We start from the raw sequence: 18543 nt of genomic DNA on the forward strand, positions 1-18543 counted from the left end.
TTGATTAAATAAATTGAATTAATGTTCCAATTAGCTAAAAGTTGTGACGGATCCCTGATTTTAAAATTCAGTAAATGTGAAATATAAATCCTGTAAACCATCCTGACTCTAATGGGTTAGAAAGGTCATTGATGTCTTTTAATGCTTCATGGTTGTTATTCTGAAAGATCAATTATGCTTACACAGAACAAAGGAAGAATTTGGCTAGTTAAGATTTTGCATTAGGAGTTGGGACAAGAGCACATTGTACGTGTAAACCAAATCTTTCAACTCAAGCAAACAATGTTTTATTACAGTAGAGCTTTCAAAATGCTTTTTAATTTTTCTTTTATTTAATGCTGCTTTATAATATGATATTTTGCATAGGCATCTTGATATAGTAAAAAACTGTACAATCCAGAACTCTAATCATAATTCTGCAATCTATTATCTGAGTAACCTTAGAGAACCTAATTTCTGTAAACCTCAGATCTCTCATCTGTTAAAACAAAATAAGAGAGAAAGAGAGATAATAATACCTACCTATGAGGATTAATTTGAAGATTAAGTTTAAAATATGTAATATAGTACCTCACCATATGATCAAAGAGCCAAAGAAATGAATAAGGATTTAGTGGATTTGAAATATACAGTTTACCAGTTTCATGTTATGACCATTTATACAATTCCTCATTCAGTGACTAAAGAATATACATTCTGATTCAAGAACACATGAATGATTTACAGAACATGACCACTTAGTACACTATGAAGGAATTCTGAAGAGAAACCAAATCAGTATGTTAGGCATTATTTGACCAACATATAATAAAGTTAGAAACTAAATAACGACTACAAAAAAAAATACCCACACATTTAGAAATTTTAAAACCACTTCCAAATAACTGAAGGAGTATGGAGGAATCCACAATGGGAAAAAAAAAGCATCTAGAACTGAAAAATAATGAATGTTGTATATATCAAACTTGTGAGAAGTAACTAAAGGCATTTTTAGAGGAAAAATCATGGCCTTGAATGCATATTTTGTAAAGGAATAAGTGCTGACATTAATCTTCCAAGTATTTAACTGAAGTATTTAGAAAAGAATCAACCAGGAACATAGTAAGACAGCAGGGAGAAGTAATAAAGCTCAAAGCAGACACTAATTGAATAGGAGAAAAAGAATCAATAAATAGTGTCAATAAAACTGTGTTCTTTAAAAACACTAATAGAAGTGATAAATCTGCAAAATTCAACAAGAGAAAATTAAGGAGCTTTCTGGGAAAATGACAGAGACATTGGCACAGTTTCTTAATCTCCTATAATTCCCACACGAAAATAAACAGAATGCCTATATAATACACCAGAAGTCTATAAACAATATTTACAACAAGCCAAGGTAAGCCACAAACTCTAGATAAAAGCAGATTCAGGCAAACCAATAGCCACATGTTTTGCACGGTACCTTAGTCTGTTTGAGCTGCTATAACAGAATACGACAGATTGGGTGGCTTAAACAGCAAACATTTATTTCTCACAGCCCTAGAGGCTGGGAAGTCCAAGATCAAGGTGTCAGCAGTTGCTTTCTTGCTGTGTCTTCGCCTGGCAGAAGAGGGAAGGACATCTTTTTCTGGTCTCATAAGGACACTCATCCCCTCTTCGGCTCTCTATCTTCATGACCTACTCTAAACCTGATTGCCTTCCAAAGGCTTCTCTTCTAATAGCGTCACACTGGGGTGAGGACTTCAGCATGTGAATTTGGGAGGGAGACAGAAACATTTTATCAGCAAAAAGGGATATTGGTGCCTGTAAGGGAAGAAGCCAAGGTTAGTTACAGGGCATCTAGTGCTTCTGGGAACAGGCAGGTACCGTCTTCCTTCCACACTGAAGTAAAACATCCAGGAGTGGGGTCAAAAATAACAAGAGTGGTCAAGGAGAAAGCCGACCCAGATAAAGTTGGTGCTGGCAGGAGGGAGTGGAAACAACCAGGAAATCCCAGAAATAAAGCTGCCACGTTTGATCCCTATTTGCACACAGAAGAGTAAGCTCTGAAATTAGGAGAGAAATATTGGAAATATAGGAAAATAAGTTTTGTCTGAAAATGAGCAACCAAAAACCATCAAAGTCAAATTTCATAAAAAAGTTACAAGTAAAAGATTGTAAGGAAGAGAATGGTGTCCTGTGGGCCACAAAAGCTGCCCTAAAGACACTCACAATGAGCTCAAACTGTGCTAACTATTGTAAAATAAGTGAAAAGATGTTACACATCACACAAGGTTAGGAGAGCAACCTAAGTAAGAATTAGAAAAATTCATACGTAAGGTGCTAGGACTCAGGAGAGAACTGTAAATAAAAGCAATGAAGACTAAATTAGAAGGAACATAACCTGATTGCGTACATCAGTTGGTGCTTTAAGAGAAAAAGAAAGAGAAGGAGTGGCAATTGTAAGAAATCAGGAAAAAAATGAAGAAAGAGATTGAAATGATTTAAAAGAAAATTGCAGACGGAAGAAAGTGAAACATGTCCTACATCTGTATCTTAGGAGTCCCAAAAGAGGAAAGCCAAAGCAATAGAATAGAAGAAGTACTCACATTTTCTGAAATACAAAAAGATTTGAAAGTATGTAATTGAAAGCATACATCATTTATTCAAAAACATTAATCATGAATGACCAGAAATAAGACCTATTCCAGATAAATTACAAGACCTTAAATTTTTAAAAAATCTAGCTCAAAATAAGTGATTTAAAAAGAAAAGAACATTTAGATTCCCATCAGCCTTTTCAGCAGCAATGCTTTGTGTCAGAAGAAAATAGAGGGACATATAGGATGCTCAGAGAGAGTGTATGTGATCTAGGTTTTTTAATAACTGAGAAAACTGACTTTCAAGATGTAAGAATGTAAGTAATGTACATAAGTACTACTGTGCCCATGAGCCTTTCCTGAGAGACCCACTAAAAAACATACGGCAGACAAGCATTACTCCAAAAAGACTGCTCGTTTTCATCATTTCACGTGCTTGTCAGTATCTTCTTCAGCCAGAAGAGGGCAATGCAGAGCAGCGTAGCTCTGAGTTCCCGATGCTTAGAGCCTGTCCTTGGCTGAAAGAACTGTTCAAGGCCTTCCTAAAGAAATCAAATAACTAGATCATCCCTGTATAGGCCTTCTTTATTTGCAGAAAGAAACAACAGTTTCTAAATACATGTCAAGGCTAATAGATATAGATACATAAATAAAGAGAGAGATATGCAGATACCTACATAGATCTATGCAATTCTCTATATCTGTATCTATAGAAGATCTAGGTATCTTCTTTCTTCTGTCAGGAATCTCCCAAAGTTGAATTGAAGTTATTATATTACAGTATTTATTCTTATAGTTTATCCTGCTCTTAGTTTTAAAACCAGTTCTCAGGGACTCCTTGGTATGAATTAAAAATGTATTCTGACACTTTTATGTATAGAACGGATGAGTAATAAGGACCTGTTGTTTAGCCCAGGGAACGCTACTGTATGCCCTGTGGTGATCTAAATGGGAAAGAAATCCAAGGAAGAGGGGATATATGTATGCGTGTAGCTGGTTCACTTTCTGTACCGCAGAAACTAACATTGTAAAGCAACTGTACTCCAATAAGAAAATAGAGTATTTTGTTTTGTTCAGTTCAAGTTTAGGACAGAGAAGATTTGGAGGCTCTTTAGAAATCACTTAGAAATCTCTGGGCTTCCCTGGTTACTCAGTGGTAAAGAATCTGTCTGCAATGCAGAGACCTGGCCTTAATCCCTGGGTCGGGAAGATCCCCTGGAGGAGGGCATGGCAGCCCACTCCAGTATGCTTGCCTGGAGAATCCCATGGACAGAGGAGCCTGGCAGGCTACAGTCCATGGGGTCACAAGGAGTCGGACACGACTGACTAACTCACTTTTCTTTAGAAATCATGGGCAGTGCAGAAATAATTGTACAAACAATAGAACAGATACTGTCTGCAGTTTCTGCGAAGGTGTCTCCCAACATGAAGAGCACTGTTTTAAGTGTCTGCTGCCCAGTTACAGGGCCTGTAGCTGGGTGATTGAGTTCAGACCATCATCTTACACTAAGGGAAAGACAGCCAAGGCCTATCTTTGTCCTTTGAAGATGAAACACGAGTTGTGGGGTCCACAGTCCTCTCCTGAAACTCGGCTCCTCAGGACCTCCACTGCCTGGGCCCTTTCGTGACTGTGTGAACACCTTCCACTGGGCCTGCTGTCTCCAGAGGGACTCCACTCAGTGTTTCTAAGGAGATGTGCTGTTAAATCAATGCCCAAAGTCACTTGTCAGTCGAGGGGATAAAATATAGGAAAGCTTTATGACTTGATCACAGCAGACAGGCTTTTGTGTGTTACCCTGAAAATGTAATTTTTCAACAAAATGACTTCCACTCTTGTTTCCGTGTCTGTACGTTAATGTATTCTCCCAAGAGTTCTAGTGAATAATGAAGCCAGCTCCATCTTTCATTACTGAGAACTGATGAGTATGCTGCCTCTCCTCGCATGAGAGAAATTGCCGGTGTGTTCAATGGTCCTTCCCCTCGTGACGGGTCTGCCGTGACACAGGACAGTTCTGTTACTTGTGGCAATGTCGTGAAGGTGTCAGTTATGCCGGGATGACCAGCGCTTTCCCAGCTCCTATCATATGGCCGCACAGGTTGACATGACTGCCTCTATTTCTAGATTTGTCTGCAGCCTGGGGCCCTGTGACTCTGTACCTCAAGTTACTCATCTTTTGTTCAGCAGACCCTGGATGGTCTATCTTTCTCTGAATACAGTTGTTCAGTCTCCTGCTTGATCATCTTCCCTCAACTTTGTTTGAAGCACATTGTGCCTTATAGTATTTCCTCCACTCGCCTTGCTGAAACGGCCACCTCACTCAGCACTTAAATGGATAGTTTGCACCAAATTAATCTGTCCTGTGCACACATTTCCAACTTGAACCTTTACCGACTGCCTCCTTTGCCTGTAGAAATCTTAACCAGCCTCCAGGCCTAGTATGACTTCTACTTCTTCAGTGGAGCCTTTGCTAACTATTTCAGACACGCCTAGATCCCCCCCACCCAGAACCTTACCACCCCTTCTCATCTTTCCTATGGTGCATATCACCTAAGACTTGGGTAAGTACTGTATCCTGCCTTTTTCTGATAATCTCATGTGTCACAGCCTTGTCTTCACAGTTACTCCCCTACATACAAACCTTCAAGGTGCAGACTTGCAAAGATGCAAACGTGTGTTCGCATATCCGGTCACGTACGTTAGTCCACGTGTCTGGTGGGCTGTGTCGGGCGTGTGCATCCTCTGCAGGTGACTGTGCTTTTCCGTGCCTTGCTGCACAGGACTGTATAGAGTCCAGCAATGCTGTGTCTTTATTTCTTGCTCTTCACTCGGTGCCAGCCCCTGTATGCCATATACTGCACTGCTGTATTTTTCAAGGTGCATGCATGCGTGGTCAGTCGCTTCACTCCTGTCTGACTCTCGGTGTCGCCACGGACTGTAGCCCCCCAGGCTCCTCTGTCCATGGGATTCTCCAGGCAAGAACACTGGAGTGGGTTGCCATGCCCTCCTCCAGGGGATCTTCCCCACCCAGGGATCGAACCTGGTCTCCTGCATGGCAGGTGGACTCTTTACTGCTGAGCTACCAGGGAAGCCCTAGTTTTCAAGGTACTGTATTGTAAAGATTACAAGTGTTCTCTTTACTTTTCGTGTTTGTTTCTTACATACTATTTGTGTGAAACATATTGTAAACCTATTACAGTACAATACAGCCGATTGTGTTAGTTAGGGCCCTCAGCTAACTTTGCTGATTATTGTTCAGTCGCTCAGTCGTGTCTGACTCTTTGCGACCCCATGGACTGCAGCACATCAGGCATCCCTGTCCTTCACCATCTCCCCGAGCTTCCTCAGACTCATGTCCATTGAGTCAGTGATGCCATCCAGCCACTTTATCCTCTGTCACCCCCTCTCCTCCTGCCTTCAATCTTTCTCAGAATCAGGGTCTTTTCCAATAAGTCGGCTCTTTGCATCAGGTGGCCAAAGGATTGGCGCTTCAGCCTCAGCATCAGTCCTTCCAGTGAATATTCAGGACTGATTTCCTTTAGAATTGACTGGTTTGATCTCCCTGCAGTCCAAGGGACTCTCAGAGTCTTCTCCAACACCACAGTTCAAAAGCATCAATTCTTTGATACTCAGCCTTCTTTATGGTCCAACTCTCACATGCATACATGACTACTGGAGAAACCACAGCTTTGATTTGGACACAGTCCAACTTTGTTGGTCTTATGAACAAACTGGACTTATAAACGTACTCTTGGAACAGAACGGTATATAGGAGACTTACCATATAACTAGGCTTTTTGGAATCTGGTAAGCAAGACCTCAGGTTCTGAGTAACTCTTTTATCTCCAATAGTCGCTGAAATCATACTAAGGACTCAGTAAATCTAGTCTAGTCTATTGATCCAAATGCACAGGGCTTTGTCCGAGTACTGTCTGTGGTCTGCACTACACCTCCTTGTTCCTGGATCTTTCCAGGCTGCTATGCCTCTCTTCCTCCTCTGCCCATTTCCCCCCCTCTCTGGCTCCTGTATATGTGTCACCAGTTGCCTTCTGCAACTATGAAGCTGAGTTTGGGGAGTGTATCTTCTGGTTTGTAGCCAGCCTCCAGGATTGTTTCTCGTCCTTCCCCCTGGAATAATTTCATCATTGTCAACAAGGAAGAAACCTTGAAAGTTCATCTCATGTTTGTCTCCATGTCTCTAGGCAGAAAAAGCTCCTAAACTCATCATTCAGATTAGGATTGGGTCACAGGCCAGGAACCTGAATCAGGCGTGATGTGGATTAGGGGACATTTTACTGAAAGATGGCAGTAGGGTCCCGTAGTCATTGCAACCTTGAATTCTTTGGAAACTGAAAAGCCTGTGTGGTTGGAAGGAGTGCTCAGATGTGTCTGACTCCTCCTCTGTCCATGGAATTTTCCAGGCAAGCATACTGAAGTGAGTTGCCCCTTCCTCCTCGAGGGGATCTTCCTGACACGGGGATTGAACCCACATCTCCTGCATTTCAGAGCGTTTCTTTATCACTGAACTATCGGGGAAGCCAGATGTAAGGACATTTTATTACCAGTGAGCACAGCCAGTGTGTTGCCCCCATAGCTGTGACATGCGGCTGAAAAAGCTTGTTTGCAGTTATGTTCAAATAAAGTAGGGGCAGAAATTAAAATTAAATGATAGAATCAATCATATGATGGTGCTTCAGTGAAAACATTCACGCCTCATGTTTTAATAGTGTAGCTGTTTCTTGTATGTAATGATCTGTTGGTATGTTTCCCCTTTACATTCTGAAACTAAAGTCACACTCATAATTTTACAGCTTCGCAAGTCTGTCTTCAGCATCAGGGCAAGGAACCTTCTAGAAAAGGAGACTGCAGTCACGAAAATCTTAAGGTAACATCATTTAACATGGATACACAATTAACACAAGCGGGATTGTATGAAACAAAAAAAAGCTGTTTTATTAAGTAATGAACTAATTTTCTGAGTATTCATGTATACTTCTGCTAGAAAGTTGGTTTGGGTAACTGTGTGCTTAGAAATAATGTCAAACACATCATTGATGTCTTGAAAAAGTAATATTTTACTGACTCAATTGGTCCTTTTCTCTTTCATGCACTTAAACATAAATTTTAAGTACAGACAATGGCAAAAGATGGAAATAATTTCTCCTTACAAGTATTATGTCTTTTGTGATGTCTAAAGGACAAATCACAATCTAAGGGGAAAATGGTAAAAGGGAAAGCTTTCTGTATTTTTGAGTCGCAAAACCCTAAATTCGTATTCTTTGTCATTCGAGAAGAACTCTGCCCAAAGTGTGAAATGAGTGGCCACTTCTGCTATTGTTGTTACTTATCAGCTCTGAGAACAGGGTTGTGATCTCAATAAACTGTAGCTACCTCTGTATTTTATTCATGTGAGCTATATGCAAACCAAAGAATTCTGGTCTTTAAAAGCATGTTCCATATATTAACTAATTCATTTTGTTTTGCCTTAGGATCCCTCTGTGTCCTACTGGTGGGATTCCGTTAATAGAATGGGAGTGGGAAGATGGAGTATTATTGTTTTTAAAAATCCTTAAAAGAATAAGTTAACTTATACGTGAGTGCTGCATGCTTAATTCCTCGGTTGTGTCCGACTCTTCGTGACTCCATGGACTGCAGGCTGGTCTGTAGTCCCCAGGCTCCTCCGTCCATGGGACTTTCCAGGCAGGAGCACTGGAGTGGGTTGCCATCCCCTTCTCCAGGGGATCCTCCCAACCAGGGAATCGAACCTGCATCTCCTGTGTCTCCTGCCTTACAGCAGGTTCTTTACTCCCTGAGCCATCGGGGAAGCCCTGACTTAACTTCAGTACCTGTTGAGCGTTCACTTTATGTTCACCTATGTATGAACACAAATCACAAAATTAGAGCATAATTCATAAAACCAAATACTCTGTCAGGTGGGTTCATAGAAGCTTAAACCTAAATATTATAGATGCTTGAAACTAAATCTTAAATAGATAAATATGACATATAACAGGTCAGTTATTTCTTAAGTGTGGTAAAGTTGGGGGTAAAGAGATGATTAAGTAGAATATGAATTTTTAAAAATTTAATTATGTATTAATGTTAACAAATGTAGAAGAATTAATACCACAGATAAAATGGTAATAAATAATACATACCATTAAATAAAGTGATTATGATTTATTGATTTATTAAAATCAATGTATATCTAAAATCCAGGTAAGAATCAATAGCATATCCATTTAGAATGCTTATACAAACATGTAATTTTAGTGCTGTTTTCTGAACTCTACCTTGAAGTATCAGGAAAGAAAACTGAGTGAGCTACTTAAGCATATTTTCTAAGACCATGTTATAAAGTAACATGATCACTGTAAAAATATAAGCATTGTAATATAATTTATTGGTGCATGTATTACACAGAAGAAAGAAAGTAAGAAATGGGCTTCCCAGGTGGCTCAGCAGTAAAGATTCTACCTGCCAATGGAGGAGACACGAGTTCTATCCCTGGGTCGGGAAGACCCCCTGGAGGAGGAAATGGCAGCCCACTCCAGTATGCTTGCCTGGAGAATCCCGTGGACGGAGGAGCCTGGTGGGCTGCAGTCCACGGGGTCAGGAAGAGTCAGACACCACTGAGCAACTGCAAGCACGTGCATGCTCACCTAAACATTGGAACCCGGAGGTGGAATGGCTGACAAGGCGACCAGATAAATTCATAATAGGACACCCTCTCCAAACGGCGCTAAAGAGGAGTCTGTTTCTCTTCTACCCCACCTGCATTATTAAGAATAGTAGGGTTTTTGGCCACATTGCTGGGTAGGTGGGATCGTATTTCCTTGTTTAAAGTTTGGAGAAGGTGATCGTTAGGCTTCCCCAGGTCTATACACAGGTTACTGGACTTAGTATTGGGGGACTCTGCTCTCTATAACCTGCTCTCTATAACCTTGAGCAACTTACTTATCTGATCCCCATTTTTTCATCTGCCTTTGCAGTGTAGATTGCCCAAAAAGGTCATCTGAATAATTAGTTGAAGCCAAGTGAAATGTAATATTTGCTACAAGGGAAACCCCAGTTCCCGGTCTTAATAATGACTCAGAAGGGGTAGGTCAGGGGTGGAATTCATAAGGTTTGGGGCTTGGGTTTCAGTGTTTTTTTGTAGGAAAGTGTGGTTGAGACTGAGCAAAATTCTTGATGTAAGGGTCTAGATCATTTTGCAGTGTGTACAAGTATTGAATCAGTACGTTGTACCCCGAAACTAATATAATGTTTTATATTAGTTGTTGTTTTAGTTGCTAAGTCATGTCCAACTCTTTTTGACCCCATGGACTGTAGCCCGCCAGGCTCCTCTGTCCATGGGATTTCCCAGGCAAGAATACTGGAGTGGGTTGCCATGTCGAACCCAAGTCTTCTGCACTGGCAGGTGGATTCTTGACCACTGAGCCACCAGGGAAACTCTGTGCATCATTTACACCTCAATTAAAAAAAAAAAAGAGTTTAGTACTCCTCAGGATATACAGGTAACAAATACTATTACTCCATTACTGTTTGGAGGAGGGCAACACTGAGGGTCAGGAATGAGGAAGCGGTAACCCACCTTCACGTGCCCACTGCCTTTAATGCCCTTTCCACCCTCCATGGCTCAACAGTTCGGTCATCAGCTATTGAGATGGAGTTTGCATTTCTATTTTTTCACTTACCTTCTTGACTCGGGAGTGATTTTGAGAAGAGGGAAAATAAATGGTGCCTCTGAGCTGCCATCTTTACTCCAGAAATCTATCCTATTTTATGTCTTTTGAATTCTTACACCCCCTGGTGGCTCAGATGGTGAAGAATCTGCCTGGGATGCAGGAGGCTTGAGCTCAAATCCCCTGGGTCAGGGAGATCCCCTTGGAGAAGGGAATGGCTGCCCGCTCCAGGATTCTTGCCTGGAGAATCTCATGGACAGAGGAGCCTGGCGGGCTACAGTCCATGGGGTCACAAAGAGTCAGACACAGCTGAGCAACTCACAGTTTCACTTTCATGTATTACCTTTCAAAAACAAACATAACTGATTTTGAGTAACGGCATTCCTAAAATGTTTAGGATTGGTGGACCCAGCTGGGCAGGGTCTTGGCCAGAGTCTTAATGAGAACCAATTAGAACCAATCTGGACCAAATTAGAGTCTTAATGAGAACCAGTGAGAGCCAGTCTGGACCTGCTATGTCCAGTGGATGACCTGTTTTCTAGAGAAAGAAAATGGTCCTTTAGTCTGTAGTTCAGATGAGTGGATTTTCGGAAAGTTCTTGAAGCTAACAATGAAATTACTTATTTATTATGGCCTTAAATTCCTGGACATTCATTTTCCTGGAATATTCGAATATTCAAGTCCTGTTGATGGAGGGGTCTCGGTTCTTAGTACTAATATTGAAACTGTGGAATTACCAGGGTTCTCACTTCTCGGGGGACCCACATTTTCAAATATCCATGCTCTGTTTGAAACAGGATCTGAGTTATTCTGGCAAAGAGCATGCTGTATCCCTCCCTATGAACAGGAAATTCAAGTCCACAAAGAAAAAATTCCTTCAAAGAGAGAGGCTGGAGTGTTGAATCAGTGGTGGGGTCACCAGTGATTTTGACATATTATAATCTTCATATAATTCTGCATAATATAATCTTTCAGTTGTATTTTTCTACTTACTATTTTTTCGAAATTAATGTGTGCTTTGAAAATTGAAATGAACTTCTGGGTATGTATGGGAACACTTTGATGAGAAACAAAAGTAGGGCATTTTAACAGAACCTGAGAATACTGTCGAAAGCTTAAATGCAGGTGATTCACTTGGCACTAATGGGCCAGCCTTACCTGGAGAGTCTTGTGAGAAAGAGGATGGCCCTAAATTATAAAATCCAAGGTTGCTATTAAATTCACTCTTGTTTTGACTTTGTCTACACTGTTCAGCTCCACCAGAGAAAGCTTTCTTCAAAAGGCAGTGACCTTTATACCACATCAGATGAAATCAAAACACCAAGCAGTGTGCTTTCAAAAGCATCGCCCCCTCTCCTGAGATTTCTCTAATTCGAGCCCTGAAATTGAGCAAAAACGCATTATCCTTCCTGTGAGGCTGAATGCATCGAGAAATGTCAGAATAAGATAATTAAACATGTTCCATTACTTTAGAAAGTTTCCATCCTTTTGCGGTGCACCATCAGAATCTCTTTAGCTAGGGACGGAGTCTTTATAACCTCTCTGAGTGCTCAGTCTGGTATGATATTTGTACTGTGATATTTGGATCTGTGACATAATTTTCTTTTCCATACAGTGAATTAATACATTTAAAATATAGTTGAATGCTACTTACTCTTTAAAAACTAAATATATTTAATGACTTATTGGGTCAGTTTTTCTCATCTTTTTTTTTCAAAGTTTATTCTCCAAATTGTTCCTACACTGAAGTAAGGGACATTTTAATATAACAAAACAGTATACCCAAACTGAGTAGTCTCTCTCTCTCTTTATATGTGTGTGTATATATATATATACACGCATTTTTTTTTTCAACCTTTTGGCCACACCACACAGCATATGGGATCTAAGTTCCCTGACCAGTGATCGAACCTGCACCCTCTGCATTTTGACCTCATAGGATTACCTGAGCAAGTGTATCAAGTACTTACTCAGCAGCTCTGTAGCCAAACTAAGTAAGAGTCCTGGCTTCATGACTTCATGGATGTCTGACATTGGGCAAGTTAATTATGTCTCTGCACCTCTGTTTTCTCATCTCTTAAATGAGGTCTGTAAATTTATAGCCCCTGACTTATAGGAGAGGGTTAAACAAGTTGGTATCTGTAGGTGATTTTCCATTATTGGCAAGAAATTAGGGGAGACCCATAGTTGCCCCCAAGGGACATGCAACTGACAGTTACCTTTCAAAGCTGATCCTCCAGGGCTTCCTGCAGAATGTCCATTGTTAGCCAGCAGAGACCAGATCTGAGGAGCATAAAACGCTTTGACACATCAGGGTACTCTTTTTCCAGGTTGATCCCAAAGTTCTTGCTTACCCAGTTGAGAAACTTCCCCAGTGGCTCAGTCGGTAAAGAATCCACCTGAAATGCAGGAGATCTGGGTTCCATCCCTGGGTCAGGAAGATCCCCTGGAGAAGGGTATGGCTACCTACTTCCATATTCTTGCCTGGGAAATCCTATGGACAGAGGAGCCTGGCAGGCTACAGTCCATGAGGTCACAAGAGTCATACATGACTTAGCAACCAAACTACTACCACCACCAAGCTTTGCTAGACTGGCTAACATCTTCAGGGTATCATCAGATCATTTGTTTAATTCATTTGCTGGATGCTTACTGTTGGATATAGTTGTGAACTAACAGGTTTCTCAGCCCAGGTTAGCATCCCCAATAGCTGATGGGAACTCCTGGACATGGAGAACTGTGATCTTTGTAATGCCCAAAGGGAGGCCATGAAAGTCTCCATTCTGCTTGGATGGGCCAGGAAATAAAACAGTCCTATCTCAGAAGTGGGAAACTTACAGAGGTGTTGGCAGGAAGCCTAGTCAAACAAGTAGAGACCAGCATCCTGCAGAGAGGTTTCGGGGTGGCCGCAGGTGTTGGTAAAGTGGAACCTGATGGGCTTGGCAGCTGGAACAGTGATGGTGATCAGGATTTAATCGAGATCGTTGCTTCAGAGGGGCTGGTGCCCAGGGCAGGGGAGCAGCCAAACAGAAGGTGTGACTGCCGTCATGGGCACCATGAGCCGAGCAGGGACTGCTGGGGCTGGGACACGCATGGCATCGTCTTCTGCAGGGGTTGTAATTCCTGCCTGGAACCGTCCATGTGCACATAGCTTTGGCACTCCATAACTTCAGGATGGTTGAGGGTTTAGCTGGAGTAGGTCCTTCCTGGGCCGTGGGCTCAGTGAGATATTTCTCCTGACCTGCTGGCATCTCTGAGGGTCTTGTTCTCCCAGCTCTCTCTCCCCCAGGGAGATGAATTGACATCTGGACTCTTCCCTAGGATGTGAGCATCTAAGTCTTATTCCCCTGGAAGGGGTGGTGAACCTGATATTGAACTGATGGAGGAGATGAGGGAATTTTCTAGAGGAAGAAATTCAAATTAAATCCCAAAGATTCCCACCTGTCCCTGTTCACTTTGATAGCTGTGGGAGCAGGGGAGTTTGAGGAGAGGGCAGAGAGCCTCTTCATCCTCACTCTGCCTTGTCTTGTCTAGACTGGAGCTGCCAGTTTCTGAGCAGATTCTCGGGAGTCTAAGAGCACTTCGCGATGCAGAGCATAGATCTCTTATCCCCTCGGCTTTTCCCCATGGAACACGTTTTCCTTTTCAAATTATTGTTTCGTCTGTTAGCCCAGGAGTTCAACTTCTGGTAAGGTCACAGGAGTTCAGTGCAGCTCCGTGCCCTGGGCAGGGCTCACAGGGCATGCATAGCATCCCCGAGAGGATGTGAGGACCGGGCACATCCCAGAACCCAGGGCCAGACTTGCCAGAGCTCAGTGACATGTGGTTCAGCCCCTGGAGGGGGCTGGTGTGCTAGTAAGACCCTGCAGACGAGAGGAAGCAGGCTGAGACTGGTCAGCCTGCCGACACCGCGGCAAATTTTTATAACCATCATTAGCAAGAATAACCTGAAGTTTTAAGGAGAGTATTGGGCATTAGTGCACCCTTTATTAATTAAATTAAACTATTTCTATATGATTTATTAAATAGATGTATTAATATATTAACTATGTTTAGAAATACATAGATTTTTAGTATGACTCTATTAGTATTGCCATTATACAGTAATCAAATATTTCCTGTAAATATTAAATACTATTGTAAATATTTATCTGTGATTTTGTTAAGTCTGCCTAACCGTTGGCTTTCCTTATGAAGATTTTCCTGATATTAAAACACTTGTAGACTGGTTGGAAGACCACTTGGAAATATAGAGACTAGGTAAATGGGTGCAAATGAGCTGTATTCGGAGAACAGTAAACTAAGGCAATAAGATGTGTGGGAGACTTCCCCGGTGGTCCAGTGGTTAAGACTCCACACTTCCACTTCAGGGGCTTGGGTTCAATCCCTGGTAGGGAAATTTCTGCATGCCATATGGTACAGCCAGAAAAATAGTCAACTTTAAAAAAAGGATCCGTGGGTGCATGCATTTGAATAAAACATAAAATAGTGAAAATTTCAAGGAGGCAAAATATAACTTAATTGAAACAAAATAATATATTCTTGTTTTGTTTGCTTTTAACAAATAAACGTCCTTTCCTTGAACTCTGAAAACTGTTTTAAGATACAATTAACGTATATATTAGTTTCAGGTGTACAGCATAGTGGTTCTAAGGGGTTTGCATATATTATGAAATGACCACCACGAAGAAGTCTCGTTAACATCCATCACCTCACATAGTAAAATATTGTGTTCTAAAGATATTTTTCTAGGTAGTACCTGATTTGTGGTAATGAAAATATATTTCATTGACATAGTATATGATTTGTAGACTGCTTGTAGATAAGCCCCCAGAGTGATTGTAATAATACCATGGATTAGGAGAGCTACTGTTAAATTTTACCTAACAGATGTGGGGAGATATTTTTGACTACGTTTTTCTGTTACTATTTTATCATTGATGGGTAAAGTAGTAAGTAATAGAGGAAGATGCGTATCTCTAGAAAAATCAGTTTGAATGGTTTATGCAACATTTGGCAGATGTTATTTTTGTTGTTAAAAAGCTCAGCCTTTGCATAGCAGTTGACATTTTTCTGAGTCCTCAGCAGAGTTCACCGCACAGTGAATGGTACGGAGTTTCAGATATTTTATTTGCTGAATTTCAATAGATGCACTGAAGGCATGGATTTCCCACGAGGTCATTTTCCTTCTCTCATGTGGTACCTGTGTACGGTAAGACTTAAGGCTTCTTTCATTTTTCAGTCGAAAACAATGAGGTTCTGGTTGTCGGTGCATTTACATGTCTGCATATGAAAACATTTTCTTGAAAACACAAGAGCAGAAGGAACTGATTCTCTGTGGCTATTGAAGAACCGTCCTCAGGACTGGGCTGCCTCACGAAGGAGCTGCATATTCAGTACGACATAAACTATAAAGCTATAAACGCAGCTCTTCTGTCATTGCAGGAGGCCAGGAGAGAGGAACTTACCCGTTAGCTTTAGCATTGTGGAGGCAGGTGAGCGTCCTTCCCGGGAAGCACTCACCTGTCCTCTTCCCAAGTTCCGCAGCCACGGTTTTGCGTCATCACCCTGAAGGGCTGTCTCTCTGTTCTCTCTTGATGTTGCTGGTGTTCAGTTGCTCAGTCGTGTCCGCCTGTCTGAGACCCCATGGACGGCAGCACGCCAGGCTTCCCGGTCCATCACCCTCTACCAGAGCTTGCTCAAACTCATGTCCACTGAGTCGGTGATGCCATCCAACCATCTCATCCTCTGCCGCCCCCTTCTCCTCCTGCCCTCAGTCTTTCCCAGAATCGGGGTCTTTTCCAGTAAGTCTCTTGATGTGACCATCTTACATTAACCACATCTTGATAATACTTTACAAGGTGACCCTCAAATTCAACATTCTGCAAAGTCACATTGCCCCTTTTAGATGGTAATGACGTTTAATACCAGACACTTAATACCATGTAATCTAGCTTCTCTATAATGGATGAAAATAATTTGAAGACTCACAGGCCTCTGTCTTTCATTATAGAATGTACAGACTTTTCCCATCCCGTGTTCGGGAACATTAAGAAAGAAGATGTGGAGACAGCGAAGAAAGAAACCAAGGACCCCCTGCTACTGTTGCTATAAACAACTCATGGTGTTTAAAGGCTAATAAAGCCCCAAGATCTCTCTTAGAAACATCATCTTTGGGCCAGTCTTAAAATATTTTAGATGGAGACATGTCAAGAAAAATAGAGACAATTTCTTAAGACACAATTCTCTCCCCTCGACCTCCATAAAAGATTTTATATAAATATATGGCTGTCATATAAGGGGTAATTGAAATTCCACAGCACAAAGGCAAGGCAGAGAAGGGGGGGGGAGTCAATCTTTCATATTTTTTTTTCAAAGGCTTGGCAAGAAACCAGGGGTAATATTTTTGCAACTGGGAGTGCGTGTTTGCTGAAGAATATTCCCACGTTTGAGTCATCATCAGGGGTCCTAGTCTTGTTTTACTTTCAAAGGTAGAGAGGGCGGAACGTTAACCCCAGCCGGGAGAAGGAGCATGCCCCACTGTCCTTCTCCCCCAGGGAGCAGGGATAAAGGGATTACAGATGCCTGCATAATGGAGAATTTCCTCACTCAGACAAGACAAAAGGCTTCATTATTTTTCACCAGACCCTTGAAGCCTTGTGCCTTCCAGTTCCAGAAGCCAAGCAAGCTAACCAAGTGTTTTTTTGTTGTTGTTTTTTGTTTTTTTAATTTTATTTTAAGCCCACACAATGGAGTTTCTAAGAACCCAGGCTTCAAGTACTTGCCATTATGAAGGGATAAAGGAAAGATATTGAAGACCTTCATGTCACAACTCTTAGGGCTCCCCCCCCACCCCGGCCCGGACGGGCCAGACCGTCCCTGAAGATCACAGTGTGTGTCTTCAACACCTGCACATTGTCTTCCTTCCGTGAGACCAGAAGGCATCTAAATCCGTGTGAAAAATGTAAAGCAGCAAAATAGAATTGAAATGAATCTTTGAGTAGTTTTCCTTCAGACTAGCTTTTTTTCCTGAGTAACTTTAACAATGGATGCATCTTATTTCTTGTTGGTAAAAGAGTAACAGTCTCAAATTCCTCCCTTATTTACTATTTTGACTTGGCCATAGATTGCTGTAAGACACGGTATACAGTGAAACTTGTTCCCACTGATGGTTTGCAAGTTTCTCTTAATAACTTTCTCATAGAATATAGATAAAGATTTATAAGCTTTCTACTTGCAAGGAATGCTGTCTGGTTTTTTATTACCATCTCAGGGTCTCCTCTACTATAGACATACAGCATGTTTCTTGCATGGTATAGTATTCAAGTGAAAGTGAAGTTGCTCAGTCACGTCTGACTCTTTGTGACCCCATGGGCTGTAGCCTACCAGGCTCCTCCGTCCATGGGATTTTCCAGGCAAGAGTATTGGAGTGGGTTCCTTCTCCAGGGGATCTTCCCAATCCAGGGATCGAACCTGGGTCTCCCGCATTGCAGGCAGACCCTTTACCATCTGAGCTACCAAGGAAGCCCAATGAATTTTTTAAAAAGTAAAAATAAATGAATAAAAAATAAATTAAAAGTTAGTAGTATTCTAACTTGAGATCAAATTCAGATTGAGATCAAATTTAGATTATTTAACACCCCCTTTCAAAAGCACAGTTCAAATTCATGCTGTTTTGTTTGTGATTATTTCCATGCTTCGTGAGCATAAAGGTATCAAAAAAGAAATGAAAATATTTGGTCTTCGCAGATGTCAAGGTTCGTTCATTTAACAAATGTTTATTGAGCACTTACTGTCTATAAGGTGAGTAATTGGTGACCAGCCGGGGTTTCTTGGAGCTCTTTGGAGCCCGGCGTGTGTGAGGATCCGCAGGACCACAGAGAGCAATGTAGAAAGTGAGGTCCCTGCTGGTGAAAGATGGGACCCAGAGGGGCTGTCAGAGGCAGACCTACAGGACTTTGCGAGTCAAGCTGAGCTTTGGGTCTTCATCTTTCTCTGAAGAGCAATAGGATGTTGAGGATTTTAAGGCAGTGATGATAACTGTATTCATTACCTATCGCTGTGTTGCAAACTACTCCACAACTTAGTGATTTAAACAACACGTGGATAACCTCCTAACTTTGGTCAAGAAGCTGGGCATGTGTTGCTTTCTGCCGTGTATTAGCATGAATCAGTCACAGGTATACGTATGTCTCCTTCCTCTTGAAACCAATACAGTATTATAAAGCAATCATCCTTCAATTGAAAATAAATTTAAAAAAAATAAAGGTGGGCTGGGTCTCTCACAAAGCTCAGGCGT

General features: G+C 41.5%; 1 protein-coding gene across 3 annotated transcripts in view; it reads left to right on the top strand.

Annotated features, from left to right (window-relative positions):
• Nucleotides 1-18543, top strand: part of NALCN (sodium leak channel, non-selective) — a 283090-nt gene that overhangs the window by 203034 nt on the left and 61513 nt on the right. For all 3 annotated transcript variants that reach the window (XM_070471442.1, XM_070471443.1, XM_070471444.1), the window contains one exon: nt 7371-7444. In XM_070471442.1, the coding sequence (XP_070327543.1) occupies nt 7371-7444 (74 nt within the window). The remainder of the gene's footprint in view (nt 1-7370; nt 7445-18543) is intronic.

This window comes from Odocoileus virginianus, chromosome 8, assembly GCF_023699985.2.
Source record: "Odocoileus virginianus isolate 20LAN1187 ecotype Illinois chromosome 8, Ovbor_1.2, whole genome shotgun sequence".
In the NCBI taxonomy this organism is placed as follows: domain Eukaryota; kingdom Metazoa; phylum Chordata; class Mammalia; order Artiodactyla; family Cervidae; genus Odocoileus; species Odocoileus virginianus.